The sequence below is a fragment of the Chiloscyllium punctatum genome, chromosome 9, assembly GCF_047496795.1.
Source record: "Chiloscyllium punctatum isolate Juve2018m chromosome 9, sChiPun1.3, whole genome shotgun sequence".
Lineage (NCBI taxonomy): Eukaryota > Metazoa > Chordata > Chondrichthyes > Orectolobiformes > Hemiscylliidae > Chiloscyllium > Chiloscyllium punctatum.
In genome coordinates, this window is record NC_092747.1 from 17,492,678 (window position 1) to 17,509,951 (window position 17,274).

Genomic DNA, 17,274 nt, shown 5'->3' on the forward strand with positions numbered 1-17,274 from the left:
CGTGGTTTGTACATAAATATCAATGAATGTTTGAACCTCGCCTTCATTTTAACACTCGATCCTGGGTATTACGCAACACCAGAGGTAGCTGACGACAGTTTAGTCAAAATTCCATGTCATTTGGAGTTGCCCTGATGTCAGTTATTCTCAAAGTGGAACGAATGTCCCTCCATTTATTAGTATCGCAAATTCGTGGTCTTCTCTCTCAATGTTCATAACCATCCACGACTTTAAATTCAAATTAAACCAGTCTACAGTTCAGGGGAATATAATCTCAGTTGTAGTTAAATTACTTTTCTTCAAATGGAGCAGGTTTTGTACTTTATTCTCCCCATTTTAGCAACGGTCTGGTTAAAACTAAGGTGCTGGGAGCTAAATGTGCTTTGTTTTTGGGTAATTCAAAATAAAGAAGTTTGAAAAATTACCTCCGAATAGAGACATTAAACACACACCAGGCGTCCAATTTGTAGATCCGGCCCCTCTGAATGCGTTTTAAAGTTAAAATGAGTGAGCCAGTCACACCCCAAGGACAGAATCAAACAGCAGTTGTTAATGTGGTGGGACACTATCGCCAACAATTAAGCTAATGTGGTCATTTGTGTTGATTTGACTGGAAGATGAGAGGTTTGTCTCTGGCACGCAGCAGGAGTCATGGTAAGTGGCAAATGGCCACGAATGAAGTTGGAAACAAGTAAGGGAGAAGTATTTTTAATGCACAAAAAATGCAATCACGTGGCATTTTGGAACTCGTACTTTGGAAGAAGAATCTGCGGGGCAGGCTTCACAGTGGATTGGCCTTAGTGCGTTCCATGTCATAGTCTGTAATCCATTTTAGTAGGATGTATTAATTTGTTTCGTTCCCCGATTTTTTTTTAATGACATCAACGACTGCTTCTCAAAAACCAAAGTATTTCACAGGTATACAGAACATATTTGCCAAACAACTTGCTTGAAAGTGACGTAAAATGACATGTTATTCAGAACAGAAACAAAAACACTGGACGTGAGTTTGCACTGGGGTGAATTGACCGCTCTGAATTTGCCCAACAAAACCAGAGCAGAATAGACTATCTGGCGTACACCGCTGCTCAGATACAGCGGCGTTCAAAGTTACCATTCTACTCCCAAATTCTCAACTGAATGGTGTGCATTTCTCCTCAGTGTTCGTTGGGAACCAGTAATAAAAACAATTTAAAAAGGATCAGGTTTAGATTGAAGTGTGTGTACACATTTCTATGAACACATTGCCAGACCAGCGGAATATGGAACTGCTGAAAAAAGGAACGGAGGAAAAGGGAAAAAAGAATGAATGTAAAAATTAGAAAATTTGAACAAGGGAGATTAAGCGTCTCAAAAAATGATTGTTACACGTTGTACAAATATTTTAAATTTTATTTGCAATTTCCACATGTACAAGTTGTACATTCATAATATGGGTGATCCAACAAAATACACTCTGGACTCTAAGTTATAGAACTGTGTTGTAAATCAGAACGTGGAGGCATGCTTGCAAATCATCACAAAACGAATACATTTCTTCAGTCTGCTGTACCATTAGTCTTAACCTGTATTAAACTTACAATGAGTGTGTTGGTTGAAGTTTCAATATTATTAATTATCTGCATCCCTGAAATGATTTTTTTTTGTAAACTCCAATTTTTGTTATATTTAACATTACAGATCACACCTGTCTCATTCAGAAATTTGCAAAGCAAAGGTTGAAAATATAAAAATAAACGCAAAGCAACGTGACATTTACACACGACATAATAAAATATATCACATTTATAAAATTTTAAAGTACAAGAAATAAATAAAAAAAAAGAAATCGCTCATGTGCTGGGTTATAACAGTGCAGCGGATCTGCGTCTGCAGGGAATCTGGCAATTAACAGAAGCAATGGCGGTATGTAACTTGTGTCAGGTTGTGACGCGATGACTTTATTACACTTTACCGTTCACACTGACCTGTAGGAAGTCATCTCTGACACATTTGTCGAGCTTAGCTCCAAGAGTTATGGCACATAATCGATCCCCCACCCACCCCCTGTACCCACGCCTCCCCCTCCCCGCCCACCCCAAACAAAAATTTCCACTAAGGTCCTTCCATTGTCCTGTAAAGGTACGCATTTGGCTCTGATAGTGAATTTGGCGATGATGTGGGCAACTCGCCAGTTCCTTGTGTCTATCAGGACGAGATAGTTGCCCTTTCTCTAGTTCCTACGAGACAACTACTTCTGCTATTTATAGTATTGCACTTTACTGCACCTTTAACTGCGTCGCACCGTAACTCCAAGACTGTTTCACTGTAACATGGAAATACTGTAGATTGTATCCTCTACCATCAAATCCCAACAACGACAGAGTCTAAACCTACATTGTACCCGTTACCTCAGACAGGGCTTTTTTTGTTGTTATTAATTTCATTTAGCAATCCACCAGGCTGTTTATCCTTCGTTCATCTTCCTCCGTTCGTTCCCTCCACTTTACTGTAAACAATGTTTAAAAATCGGTTGAAGGTCCCGGTCTGAGTCGCTTGTCATTATTTTAATCTGCGTGTGTATGTATATTGTTCCACATTACAAAGTGACTGGAACAAGAAACGGTCGTCTGAAAACAGGTATCCAGAAATCGAATCAAAAATTCTTCAGATAATTTCGAGTCCATCAAAGGAAGGGGTTGGGGGGGTGGGGGTCGTCGAGTTCATTTATTGCTGTTTCCTACATAAAAGTGTCTCGAGAAACGAAATTAACCCAGTTAAGTCTTCTGTTATTTTAAGTATCGGGCACACAATTACAGAATTCCGCATCCACAAGAAGTCCACAGAAGTTGCATTTGTTCGTAAATGTGTTTTCTGTTATGTAGTCCATCAGCACTTGAAAGAGTTTTATCTGCCACCTTCTGATAAGCTGTGTATTGAGGTCTGCATTCAGTTTTATTCATATCTAATGGAGACCGAGAGAAAGAGAGAGAGAGAAATAAAGAGAGAAGAGCGTGGTATTGAAATGGAGGCCAGCCCCAGACAGGTTATCTTGGCGTCATCCTACTGACCTTTACTGTTGGTCAGTTTCTATCAGGGAATGAGGGGATGGAGGGGTGAGGGCATTGAAATCTGAAGCCCACCGAGTGGAGGAGCAGGAATGGCAAGTCTTCAACCGCGAGCCAGGGAGCTCACACTGGCAGTGTCCCTACCTTTGAGCTGGGAGACATGGGCTTAAGTCGCAGCTACTGCAGAGGAGTGTCTGAACGTTTCTGGACAGGTTGATGACGGGAAATCTTCATGCCTCGGGCCAGGGTCAAGTCTTCTCTTGCTTTCCCCCCCAAACAGGTTGGCCATCTGTCAGCAAATCTCGCCGGGCTTTTAGTCTATCTGTGCACACAGAGGGGACAGCACCGATATTGGCTTATGCAGAAACGTGTGTGCATGTGCGAGAATGAGATGCACAACTGCCAGTTTGGGCTTTGCCCCAATTGCAAGTTAATTCTCCCCTCTGGTGCCAGCCGCGTGGGTGGTTCTTCTTGTTGCAAGGCTTTTTTCTGATTTAGACGGTAGAGTGGGGTATCACCCTATTTGCCACTGTGTTGAGGTGGAGTTGAGGATGGATGTTGGGTGGGTGAGGGAGTGATGGAAGGGTTTGTGTGTGTATGTGTGTGTGTTTTATTTTCTTGCCTTCTTTTGTGTGTGTTTTAGAAATGCTCTGGTAAGCCTGGCACGGTGCTGCTGCCACTGGCGGCGTCCGGGCTGTGCATCATGTAGTGGAGCTGGTGGTACTGCTGCAGGAGCCTCTGCAGTTGGCAGCTTTGGCACCGCGCCCCAGCCGGGCACTGGGGGTGGTGCTGGCGGGACTCCGGGGGCCCCGGCCCGGCTGATTGTCAGAGGCCCAGCGCCTCGGCGTGCTTGCGGGCTTTGAGCCTCAGGTCGGCGATGCTCGAGTTCTTGCTGCTGGTCTTGACGGCGGCGGCGGCGGCGGCAGCGGCGGCGGCCGAGGCGGACTCGGCGATCGAGGCGATCTGCAGCCCGAACGGAGGCGGCGGGAACATCAGGTACGGAGCATGCGCCGCCAGGTGGTGGTGGAGGTGCGAGTGCGCGTGCGCTACGCCGTCCAGCTGCAACTGCGCCTGAACCTACGACGATAGAGAGAGAGAGAGGAAACTTGGGTTCATTTTTGCTTCTGCCAACTCGCTCTCCTCCCCACCCCCTAGTATGAAGACTGAGACATAGTTAAACCCAACAGAGCATGAGTATCGACCTTTTGAGGTTGCCATCTTATTTTGGCCCCAACGACGATAAAAGAGGAAAATTGGGCTCATCTCTCCTCTACTACTTCACTCTCCTCAATCCAACATTCCCGCCCCCCCTTCCCCGCCCCCACTCCAGGATGAATATTGAGACAGGGTAAAGCTTAACTGAGCCTTAGCCGCAGTCTTTATGCGTTGTTGTCTTAATTTGGTTCTTGCGCTGATAAAGAGATGGAGAGAGGAAAATGTGAGTTAATTTCTGCTTCTGTCACTTCGCTGTTCTCATGCCACCCACCCACCCCCAAATCCAGGATGGATATTGACACGAAGTAGAGCCTAAGTGGACGTTGGCCGCTGTCTTTTGAAGTTGTCTCAATCTGGCTCCTATGATATAGAGAGACGGGAAAATTGGGCTCATTTCTGCTTCCACGTTGGTCTCGTCAACTTCCCTTCCCCCACCCCACCCCCGGATGGATGTTCAGACAGGGTAAAAACCTAACTGAGCATTAGCAACAGCCTTTTGAAGCTGCTTTCTTAATTTGGTTCCAAAATAAATGCAAACCTGCAGATACCATATCCAATTATCCCCCTCTCTGGAGCGCCCATCCCTAATTGCTCACCAGGCCCTTCCAAAAGGATGCTGTAAAAGAAACGGGCCCACTTTCATGTCTAAATTACAGGCGACAGTCCAAGGACTTCCTCCTGGTAATATTCTAGTGTTCACGGTGTCGCTTTGAAACCCCACAATTTCGACACAAATCCATTCAAAGAGATTACTGTAGCATTTAGAGGTCTGTGATTTTGCACTGTCTTTTTTTCCCATCGCCACAGTACCCATTTTTAAAAAAAACAGAAGGCGAGTGAGGCAGCTCAATGCTGCGAGACATAGCTCGTAGGCCAGTTGATTGATCGGGCAAAGTGTTTAACCTGCCTCCCTCCTGTACTATTGAGGACTGTCCCCTTATTTTGATTTTAAATGTAGAATTTTATATAATCGGCAAAAAAAACAATGCGTAAGCGAACGTGAGTGACACCTTTTGGCAACTTGCAATGTCCCCAGTAAAGTTTACACCTTGACCGCGCGCTGTTAGTTCCCGCAAAAATGGTGTTTGATCTGTATCAGAGCGGCCCAGAGATTGTCACAGCCGGTCCAAGGGGGTTTGTCGACCACTCTCATTCGCTCCAATTACGCGGAAGTCTGGATCTAATCATAATCCTGACCCCAGCCAAACGTCCTCTTTGTGCTGGTCGTTGGTAGAGAACTGTTTCTCCACTGGCCTGTACAAAGCTCCAACGAGAAATTCATTGTCCCAGCAGTTTCTTTGCAGTCTGTTGTTCGGAAATTGCAACACTTCGTTAAATTTCTGCAAAGAAATTGTGGGTTTCCGTGTTGTTGCAGGGGCTGCAGGGGAAGGGAGAGACATTAGTGTCATTCCTGATAACTCCAGTGAGGCCGGATAGACGGTGGGAGTGGGGGGGGGTCACTTTGGGATGTCCCATCTGTATAACGCTGTACATTGGAATTGCTGACGGGGGGAGGGGGGGAGTGGGGGGAGGGGCGTTGCGAACTATCCCACTCCCTCAACAGCCGAAGCATAAGAACTGCGGATTAAGACAGTTCCCCCGCCACTCTGGAATGTCTTTCGCTGATCGGACCGAGAGGAACTCGGCGCAAATTATTTATAAAATACAAAAGCCCGCAAAGTATGGCTTGTGCCCTGTCAAAACAGAAATCGGGGCGACTGTCAGAAGTCATGTAATTTCATCACTGTGCAATAACCCGACTGTCCCACATAGTCTTACAGCCTTGAACGCTTGAAAGCGCCATTCAGCCAGCTCACACAGTTAAATACAACACCTGTTGGAAAGGCATCCTCAATGCTCCCATGTTCACGTATGGAGCAACACGGCACGCGTCTAAATGGCTTCCCGTTCCTAATATTACTCCTGGTGAATATAAGAGAGAGAGAAAGATAATATTAATGTCGTGTCATTTGATTGCAGTTTATAAGGGGACAGTTTTACAAAACATGGCGGGGGGGGGAAGAGCAGATACCCTTTTTAGATTCAAACCAATGAGATGCGAATATTCGCCGTCAAAGTTTTCAAATGATTGAATTAAACAAATTTAACACTTTCTTGAACTTTCCGCCGGCACAGGCTCAAGTTTCCCATTTCTCGCCCTGACCTTGCTGTGAGTTCGACAGTTTGGCGGTAGCTGTGTGGGTGCAATTCACACACACGCACACATACCCAGGTACACTTACCGTCAGTGCGCCCCTATTTCTTTACCCCCTTGTGTGTTTGTTTTTGTTCCAGGATATTTCCTGTATTAAGGAGGACACATGAACGGCAGGTTGGGGGGTGGGGGGGAACTTTTCTTTTGTATTTAAAAGGGATTACTGTCTGGCGAATTAAACCGCTCTTCATTCCTTTAGATTTCGGTCAGAACTCTCCCGAACAGCACAGGGACATTGCTACGGTCATTCGGCTGTTTAAAGAGAACGCACCCCACCCCCGTTTAAGCGAGAATAGGCCCCTGAATAACCGAAACAAAAACAGAAACTACCGGAGAAACTCGGCAAGCCGAGACCCATCTGTAGAGAGAAGGCAGAGTCAGTATTTCAGGTCCATTCTGAAGAAAGGTCATTGAACCAAATCTTTGACCCTCCTCTCTCTCCACAGATACTGTCAGACCTGCTGAGTATCTCCAGCAATGTCTCCATTGTTTTTGTTTCAAATCTTCAGCATCCCCGATTCTTTGTTTTATTTCACCCCGAATGACCGAGTCGGCCGAAGATATTGGGAAATAATACCTTTATGCATTTGATTTTCTTGTTTCCGACATTTTGCTCGCCTGTTCTGGAACCAGACCTGAGGAGGAAGAAGAGGAATTTTAAAATGAAATCTGCCGTCCAAGGCGAATCGATAAACTTTTAACTCTGATCTGGGTTGCCACCTGCCAAAGACGGATAGGCAGCGCTCACTAATGTGGAGTAGAAATGTCAGTAATGTAATGAGAGTGCGTTACGATTCCTCACGGCCTTTCAATAACAAAAATCCAACCGTCGGAAAGGAGCGCGGCCTAGATTAGTTTGTTGTCTGAGCGGAAAGCCAGTACATAAACAAACGTTGGTTACACAATTCGTAATGTGCGTTCCCTGACAACCGTGTGTCTTTTTTGGGGGTGGGGGGGAGGTGGTGATAAGCAGTTGTTTCTGTTTTGTTCGGCAATGGCCACTTCTCTCAATCAACCAATCCTGATAGCATCTCTCGCAAAAGAAAGACATCTCTATCCTTTGATCTTTGCAACATTTGCCGAACGATCAAGCGGTTAATTAATATTAATTGCATTTCCTAGATCAAATATACCTCCAAGCTCTCTTTAATTACTTTAATAATGGTCATTTGGAATGGTATAATTAGTGCACACACAAGAACTTCAAACGGCATTGTTTAATTACCCCAGGTACCTCCACGGTATTCTGCAGTGTGGTGTCAGCTCACTGAAGCGGATTTTCGGTTTGAAGTGTGGATTAGGACGTGATCGCTAATGTAAACACGGGGACAACGCAATGCATGCTTCTACTGGCATTATGGGGGTGCTATGAGCCACGCTCGGACCCGAAACGTTAAACTGATTTCTCTCTACAGATACTGCCAGACCTGCTGAGCTTTTCCAGCAATTTCTATTTTTTGTTTGTCTCCTTTTCACAAGTCTGTTAGTCAGTACTTCGATACCCTCAGCTCCGTAACACGGGCGTGAGCCCTTTGCAACACACGCCACAAAATTTTCAAACAAAACCAAATCTCGAAAAGGTCCCTAAAGTGTGTTAGTGAGACGCCTAACATCGGCTGAAAGCGGTGCCGGAATCCATACCAGCCAAGTACATGAAGACATGTCCAACTGACGTGAAATTGTTTTTTTTGGGGGTGGAGGGGGGGGGGGTCGGCGAGGGCGGGGGCAGCGGTAGAGGGGTTGGGAAGAGGGTGACTTCGAGCACCCCAGGAGAATCAGTCCGGTAACCCGGAGTCTAATCTCTCTGCATGAGGGAGTGAGCTGTGGATGCGGGGAAGGGAAAGTGTAAAGGGGTTTTGCGGTTTAATGGGTCCCCAGCGGATTTTGCTTTAAGAAAGCGGCAAAGTAGAAGTTAAGGGGAAGTTTGAGACAAACATCTGACCGTCCGAAAATGAAATTTAGGCAGAAAAGGGGGCCGCGTTAAAACATAGAACTGAACCGTTTAAATACTCGAAGCGTCCCAGTTACTCCTGGGGACGGCAGGCGTGGATATAAGGGGCATATGCAAACCGGGCGATAGGGCTGTCGAGCGAAAGCATTAGGTTAAACCTCGGGAGATAGTCAGATCAATTACAATTAGAGCACCAATGTCGATTCCAAATATGTTAAGTTAAAACAACTACAATGTTTGCAGCCCGCTTTCACACAATCAATTCTTTATTAAGCACCAGTAAACGCTACCCGTTGGAAACGGTGGTAATATGATTTCTTTTTGATTTCCATTAGCGACAGTGAATAATGACATTTAATTTAGGCCTGCGCCATAAACGAAAATGTATTATATGTAATTGAATTACCGGCTGGCCCTTCACCGCTCTCATAAGTTTAAATTACCCAGTGACAGATGCCTGGTGCGCCTTGCTAACCGAGCAGGGTTAATAATCTGCCGCAGTCCCTCCGAGTTAGTGAGCACCATGGACTTGTGTTACGGTTACTGCTGTTGTGCCCTGTCCTTTCCCCGGCCCTGACACTTCCACCATCTGCTTCTTTGCCTCCTCCTCCTCCACCACCAACCCCCTCCACCCCATGAATCCGCAAAGTTGTCTATTAGCCTAGTCCCACACAGCACCTGAAACAAGACAGCTACCGTGCACCTTGACTGACGGCTTCAGTCCTGCTAAGTAAGCTTTAAGACACAAATTTGTATGTTTACATGATAGGACCACTCTCCCCACAAAGAACCGGATAAGATTGTTGTCTCCTTACCCACCCGTCCCCGTATTTAGCCCAAGAAATAGCATCGCCACTAATAGGCGTTATATTTTTTCAGTACAGCTAGCCCAATCTAATCTCTCATCTGTCTCCCTCTTCACCCGTTCACTTGCTTTTTCTCTCTCTGTTCCCCCGAAATTTCGATTTAAACTAGTCTGCAAGATTACGAGTGCCAGGAAAGTCTCGCCTGAAGGCTTCCTTGAGCACCTGCAATGTGTACTGTAGTTTTTGGCCCTTCCCTGGCCTGTCCCAGCCTCCAGGACATCCTAACACCCAGGATGTTCAGGGGGGCTTCCTTCACTAGCCAACCACTCTCAGTCAATGAACTGACTCGACTACAGATGGAAGAAGTGACATCTGCGCGTTCCGACTCGAGATATTTACATCAATCAGTATGAGTTTGTTTTGCTTTGTCTCTTTGTAAATCAATTTATTGGAAAATTGTTTTATCGCGTGGGACTTGACCTCAGATAAACACTTTGAGATCTTCAGATAAGTGCAACTCTTTTCAAATAAACACAACTAAGTTTTATCTGGAAGTCACGCCATCCCGCTGTTTTGAACTGGAAACAGTGAGTGAACAGTTATGGCAACAGAAATACAGACTTAGAAACAAACACTCCTCTGTTAGTCTTGTACCTGAAATCCAACTTCATTCGCAGTATTGAGGGCAATTATATTTCAAGGTTTACTGCTGGCAAATTACAGGGCTAACTGGTTTGTGTGTGTGCGTGTTTGTGTATGTATGTGTGAACCCAGGTTGCGTCCTCCTGTATTTTAAACTCCTAGTAATGAATCTCCCTCACCTGTACCCTAGCTTCGGACAGCCCTAGTCTCTGACTCAATTCCTCTCTCATAAAGGCGTCCGGATAGTGCGTCTCATCGAAAAGTCTCTCCAGTTCATTCAACTGTTCCAGTGTGAAGTTGGTCCGGCTCCTCCTCTGCTTTAACTTTGTCTGGCCGTCCTCGTCTTCCGATTTCACATCCTCTCTCTTCTCTTTACATTCATAAATACCTGCAAAGAGACCATGTCATTTCGTGTAACTGGCGAAGTGAGGGAAAGGAAAATGCACATGCAAAACTGTACACACCCTTCAGCGTCAAACCGACCGAATGATCCAACCTCGATATCCTTGAATCCTAACTGTAACTATATTATTTTCAGGCCATGCCATTTGCGAGTAATTTACTTAAACGTTCTTAAATAGTACTTCACTGTCTTCCCACAGCTCCTAGGGCAGCTTTAGCTCGTGTAGAAATTCTGAACGGTAAATTACTGTCTATTGACGATGCATTGGATCAATTAAATGATACGCACCGCTTCCTTCTCGATAATCGTTGAATATTAGTTTATACATATGTATTTAAAACACTCCCTGCTCAGAACTGATACAGCAGCCTCAAACCTTGCCACAAATCTTTTATTTCAGTGTGGCTTCTGTCTAATTTGATTGCTCTTTCCCGAGATCTAAGTCACACGACAGAGGCCTACATAAGGAATGTAGCCTCTTTAATAAAAAGAAAACAATAAGGGTCTCATTGCCTTTCAGAGTGACTAAGGGGCGGATGGAGGGGAAAGTGTATCACCTATAAAATGCCTGGCTGACATTTTATTTCTACAAGAACAAAGCCGCGCAGACAAGCTAACTCTATGTTCCAATTAAAGTAGCATAAACAGGCGTGAAGATTTGCCATGTTTTTTTTTCTCTCCTGTCATTACCCGCACAACACAATCTTTGATCACTGCTAGTGCCAAACGGTATTTGTATTTCAGTTTCTTATACAACACGAACACTTCCAACTGCCAAACACTGTCAGGCTGCTGAATTTTAATAGCCAGAGATAGCTATGGCAGTTTCACCAGCCCCTGTTTGTTTTCCATTGTATCTGTGTGACACAGTGCAGAATGTCCAGGCAATTGATCCAAATCTGCCTGAAAATAAATCATCATTATCTGAATGCCAACTTTTTTATTATTATGTTTGGTTTCACCACCCTTAGAATCTGGATCCATTTTACCGACCATTCAAATTCAGCTGTTGCATATGCAGGAACGAGAGGTACAGCGATCACTGTCCTACAAGCAAACGGGACGGGGGCAATTGCTCTTTTATTCCATTAAATAGTCTATTCGGCCGGGAAATTATGTAAGTGTGTTTCTACATTAACAGTTGAGTCATTAGAAAACTTCCAGCCTTGTCTGGACATGACCTTTCCAAATTTCAACCGAAAACATTATGTACAAATAGGCAAACTTTGACCATTTTAACAGCTCCAAGATTAAAATACAGGCGACGCGTAAAAACATTGTTTTCTTGACGTTCAATTTAGGAAGATTTAAACCTCGTCTTCCCTTCTCCCCCGACCTCTGTCGCAAAATGTAACGCTAATAAATTAATTCAGCAGATTGACTGCATTTTTTTTGTTTATTCCTTTGCGGTTGGATTCATTAATTCAACAAAAAAAAACTTATGTATGCACCCGATTATTTATCCTGGTCTTATACATTGTACACTGGCCTAGTCTTTCACCCTTCGTATTAAGTGTTGTTTATGATAAAACCGGGATGTATTTGGTGAATATAATTTCTGTGAATATAATCCGGTGTCAGCAGCTATTATATATATATATATATATATATATATATTTAATACCCAACGAATCTAAGAAGTTCATAATGATTTAGTGGAGAGGGGAATAGCGTGTGTCTATGGAAACAGGATGAGGTGGGGAGGAACAGAAAGTGGATTGAATGTTAATAAAGTGAATTTTACCTCTGAAACTCATTAACGTGTTTTTGTTTAAATTTAGCTGGAAGGTGAGAATCGCGAAAGTGTCATAAGAAATGCTTTGATCTTTCAATATCCTGTCTTGCCACGGCTCCTTGTTTATTTAACCCCAGGTTTTCCATAACGACGTTAGCTGGAGCTGAAATCCGAGACTATTACAAATGAATCTGCCCCGTGTCTTCCCTGAACTGTATGAATCATAATAAGGCATCCTCTACACCGACAGAGATTGCTTCGGCTGTTTTAGCTCTCCCCGAGAATGCTGCTCATTCCATCATGCTTGGTAATTGCATTAGGATGGGATTTCATGGCATCATTTCTTTCAAGTCACTGTCTGAATTCACAGCACATATGAATAGCAATAAAAAGCGCCAGGACATACTGTTATTGCCTTCAATTGAATAAAGCTGAAATATTAATATATAGATGGGACAGAATGAATCTGGCATACAATACCAAGCACATTTTAAATGCACTATTTAACACCTAGGGTTAGATTTTGTTTATCACACAATCGCCGTTATGCATTTGGACATTTTTTTTCCAAGGATTTCGCCTTTTTTAAAACACACGTTTTAAAGTATAGTTGACATCCGTAACCAGACCTTATGGAGAGCTGAAATATATTTGCTATATATAAAACAATGATTTCAGAGTCTGCCAACGATTTAGGCTTTACTTGGGAATTTAGTTTTCGAATGAAGTAATCGAATCTTATGAACTAAATGGTAATATGGTTAGCCTAGTCTTTGCAGTAAGTGTCCGTGTGCATCTTGCAGAGTCTATTAACCGTACACACTCGGTTTAACGACAGGACTGTTTAATTGCAACTAGAATCCAATTCAAGTAAGAAATGTGATTTTCTCGCCGCTTGAGTCCGAGATTTGGCCATTTATGAATTCCAAACCATCCCATTTTCCATAATCGAAAGGGCTCTTTTTGAAAATCACTGAGTTTATTTTTAAGTCAGCGAATTCCGGGTTTGGCGGCCGGGGAGAAGGATTAATGTTTGTGTTTTAATTTTCCCCCAATCTCTCAGCCTGAACGCGGAATGGTCCTTGCCTCGCCAGGAAGAAGGAGAGAGAGAGAGCGCGCTGGGTTTGTTTGGAAGAATATCACATTGGAGGGGCGGGTGGGGGAGGGCAAATGAGGCAGAATATTGAGAGAGTTGCCCCGATTGAGGGCATTTTCCAACCCTCAGATGGCGTGGGGGGTGGAGGGGGCGAGTTCTAAGAGTAGAATCCCACGGCATTCTCCCATATTTGTCAAAGTCTTTCCTTTGCCCTAAACCGTTAAAGGGAGCAGCCAGCAGTCCGCTCTCCTCCCTCCTGGCCTCCCTCCCCGACCCAGGGATGAATTGGAGCGAACTTTTTTTTTGCTTTTGTCTGTCTCTGCAGGATTTCCAGAGGTTGTTGCGAGGAATCGATGCCCGGTCCTTTCCCGTCTAAAGCCTCGGTAAACAGGCCGAGAGAAATGTTCCGTGCTCTCTTGAAGTTTACACGACATGAATTCACCTACTGGTTACATTTATGGCTAGCACACACACACAAAAGAAACAGCTGCCTACCTTCAGAAGTTCTGGCGGAGTTCAAGTCTTTTACTTTCTCGTTCTCGTTGTCCACATCCTTGTAAACGTGTGTTGTGCAATGGCTGGTGTCAGTGATCTCTTGGCAACTGGAATCTGAGCCACTCAATTCCCTGGATCGAGCTAGCCCGCTCTCCAGAACTTCCCGATACGTGATCGCCTCTTTCTTATCCTTGTTTTTTTGCTCGAAAGATTTAGAGACGAACGCCGTTAGCTCCTCCATGGTTAGCTCGCCCGCTCGCTGATCTTTTAAATATGTATATATCTCCCCTTCTGTGTACAAACAGCTTCCGAGCCGGCGGTAAGAGAGTAAAAAAAAATCCAGCCCCCACGCGCTCTCCCTCCCTCCCTCCCCCCCACCCCCCAGCCACCCCGTTCCCTCTTTCTGTCCTCAATGTGTTTGCAATGATGCCTTGTTATTTTGCTAACCACCTTGTTACATGCTGTTGGGAGGGGTGTTGGCGGAGGGAGATCGGGCCCTGGTGTTATGTGTTACTATTTGAGATCAGAGTATTTATACTTGGCGATCAGAACCCACCTCCCACTCCCAACACACACACATACACCTCCCCCCCGCACACACACCTCCATCTCCGCGGCAATTATTCACTTGAATACGTCTCAGACGCGTGGATCATGCAACCTGTATACCTCCTCCCCTCCACCGCCCCCAACGTCATCCCAACTGTTCTCTCGCTGTCGCTAATCCAGGAACCGAATAGGATTCTTTTAATTCAATTACAACCCTATTATTGCTCTCCCATTACTTAGGTAAACACCCGAGACGTGCGGCAACTGTTTACGTAGGGAAATCACTGCAAGTCACCGCCTTCAGTGGCAACCGATCAAACTAAACTCACCAGCCTCACGATTGCAGAACGCTGGTGGGTTCGGGGAGGGGGCTGTGCAAATAGCTTAATTTTAATACATTTAAGAAAGGTTTAACATGTCTAGGTCACCTGTCTATCTAATGCACGCACAGAGGACAGCAAAATCACTGTGGCTTTTACATTCATCATTCATCCAAATGCGATAGAATTGTTTTACATGAAAACATAACACTGTTGTTTATATATCTATATACATTCGACAGTTCGATTGCAAATTATTGTGCTCTGGTATTTGATATCTTGCTTAATTTTACAAATCTGCTCTGATGCGACTGGTTTTTAAATGCATATCTCATATTTAGCTTCTATCCAATTATATAATGGTCACATTAGATAATTTTGTTTATGGACATCACTTGTTAGGTAATCCTTCAGAATGAATGTCTGGCAGCTATTAATTGTATCAAAATATATAAGGCGGCTGTGGTTATGCAGAGTGTCTAGGTCCCTGGGTAACTGCTCAGTCTCTGTAGGCTCATAGTTTAAGGAGGCCAATGACCCCGAGAGAAGCGAGCATCTCATACAATTATTAATTTTTCTCTTGGTGAATGACTGTTGTCATACTTAAAATCACACATATCGAACGAGGTAAAGGTGGTGACGAAAGAAAATAATGTTTGCAATAAGAGAGTTGCTACTTTAAAAAAAATAAATAGAACCGTTCCCCAAATTTGCCGAAATGCTACGACGTGGATTTTAACATATACAGGTGGGAGCAAATATACCATTGCTCCCCTTTTACAGTGACTGGTCTTGACAGATATTGTATTGCTTCATCTATATGTCACCTCCGATACAGATTTCTTTTTCAAAGTGACATGCAATGAAGTCCTTAATTCAATATTCGCGCAAATGAACAAATAGTCCACCTACAGTCCGTCCTTTAGCACTGATAGGGAACATCGTTCATTGAAAATATTGAAATGTAGGGAGGGAACCTCCGCTCCCTATTCACCAACAGACCGCCTGTTGGTAAAAGCACCAAGTGGGGATCCGCGATGCTGTTGGATATATTATTGTTGAGCCCTAATATTTAGATAAATAAAGTTACCCAGATCCTGCTCTCCAGCTCTCCAACCCAGTTAGCCGTAAAGTTCCTCTCTTCATAGCGTACGTGCTCATTTGTCCAATGGACATTGAGTGCTCTGCTTGTGCCTTCACAATGCCACATTATTCTAAGGAATTCACCTGAGTTTACATAAAAATCTCCAGATCAACAAATCCACTGAAAACGAGTGAAGATGACTGTTTTTATAATAACAAATTTGCATTTCCTAATGTGCATGATTTCAACAATTGACAAGGACTAGATTAAGGGAAATTAAACCCGTCCCCCATTTCTGTCCTTGCAAATTACAAATCCGATCAGTTACACGCGAATTTCCAACGTTATTAGCAGCGTTTTGACAAAAGCAGCCCTTTTAGCAAGTCACAATTTATTATTGTTTTAGGAAAGAGAGAGAGGGAGCAGAAAATCCGGTTGTGCTTTAAGCCCTGCTGCTGTTTGGAGCATTTGTCCGCCAGGGAATTATGTCACCCTTGTCGAATTCCGCTACATTTCTGTGACGCCCCAGAGAGCAGACCGTTACCAGAAGCACATGTGTGACAGTCCTTTTGTATAACTTGTACTGTCTGCACTGACCTTTCCACACTAGGATGGAGAGAGAGAGTGTGTGCGCATGGCATCAACTTCAAAGGATACGGTCACTATGCGACTTTCCTAGGTTCGCAAAGTTCTAGACTTAATCCTCGGATTTAAGATATTGAATTGTAAGCAACGACGTTGCTGCACCTTCCGGCAGGTAACCTGGAATGAGGAAGGAACCCCCAGGGAGAGAGGTCGGGGTCCATGTGCCTTCACTGTTAAGGAATGACGGGTAACTTGTGTCGAGGGTTTGCGGCCTGGCTCCAGAGGCCAGGCAGGATTCACCGACCGAGTGACGCCAACAACTTAGTGGATGGGTTTGCAATTTGTCTGAAACATAAACAACGCCAAATTCTTGAAGTGACAACCTTTTCATTCCCCTCTCCCTTCTACTCCGCACTCTCTTCACTTCCCTCTCCCTTTCCCTCCCCCCCCCACTCACCACTCTTCTCACTCCCCTCTCCCTTCCCCTCTCCCCCCCACTCACCACTCTTCTCACTCCCCTTTCCCTTCCCCCTCCCCTCCCTTCTCCCTCCCCTCCCTTCTCCCTTCCCCCTCTCCTCCACTCCCCACTCTCTTCACTCCCCTCTCCCTTCCCCTCTCTCCTCCACTCCCCACTCTCTTCACTCCCCTCTCCATCCTTTTCTTCAGTCCACTCCCCACCCTCTCCTCCAGTCTCCTCTCCACATCCCTCCCCACTGTCTTCCCAACTCCCCTCTACTCCTTTCATAATTATCCTCCCTACTTCACTTTCAATTCCACTCTCCATTTCTTTCCCCCTACTCCCCTCTCCACTCCCTTTCCCACTCCTCTCTCCACTCCCCCATCTTCCTTCCCGTCGCATTCCCTCAGTTCCTGACTCCCTTCCCACTCCCCTTCCCTTCGCTCCACGCCCCTCCCTTCTCACCTTTCCACTCACCTTCCTATCCCCTCCACTCTTTTTACAGTCCTTAGTTCCCTCCACACTTCCTCCGCCACACAACCCCCTTCCTAGTTCCTACCAATCTCATCTCTCCATAGCTCTTTCCACAGCCCTCTCCATTCTCCTCCCCTCCCTCTCTCCTTCCCTCCCATCCAAACCCCCCGCCACACCTGCCCACTTACGCCTCCAACTCT

The 17,274-nt window shown here is 44.9% G+C and overlaps 1 protein-coding gene across 2 annotated transcripts; it reads right to left on the reverse strand.

Annotated features, from left to right (window-relative positions):
• Window positions 1-2,077: 2,077 nt before the first annotated feature.
• Window positions 2,078-13,945, reverse strand: shox (shox homeobox). 2 transcript variants are annotated; one of them, XM_072576927.1, is made up of 5 exons: window positions 13,606-13,944; window positions 10,056-10,264; window positions 7,055-7,112; window positions 6,097-6,185; window positions 2,078-4,124 (listed from the first exon to the last, which is right to left on the reverse strand). In XM_072576927.1, exons 1-5 carry the CDS (start codon window positions 13,844-13,846, stop codon window positions 3,873-3,875), a joined length of 849 nt encoding a protein of 282 aa, XP_072433028.1. In that variant the 5' UTR covers window positions 13,847-13,944; the 3' UTR covers window positions 2,078-3,872. The 2 variants fall into 2 exon arrangements, with proteins under 2 accessions (XP_072433028.1, XP_072433029.1); XM_072576928.1 differs by having other exon boundaries at window positions 3,995-5,640; window positions 13,606-13,945.
• Window positions 13,946-17,274: the final 3,329 nt, after the last annotated feature.

Coding starts and splice junctions, on each gene's coding strand:
- shox (XM_072576927.1), bottom strand. CDS start 13,846: ATGGAGGAGCTAACGGCGTTCGTCTCTAAATCTTTCGAGCAAAAAAAC. Junction 10,265..13,605: donor CTCCGCCAGAACTTCTGAAG/GTAGGCAGCTGT, acceptor GTCTCTTTGCAG/GTATTTATGAATGTAAAGAG. Junction 4,125..6,096: donor TGAGGATGCCTTTCCAACAG/GTGTTGTATTTA, acceptor CTATCGTCGTAG/GTTCAGGCGCAGTTGCAGCT.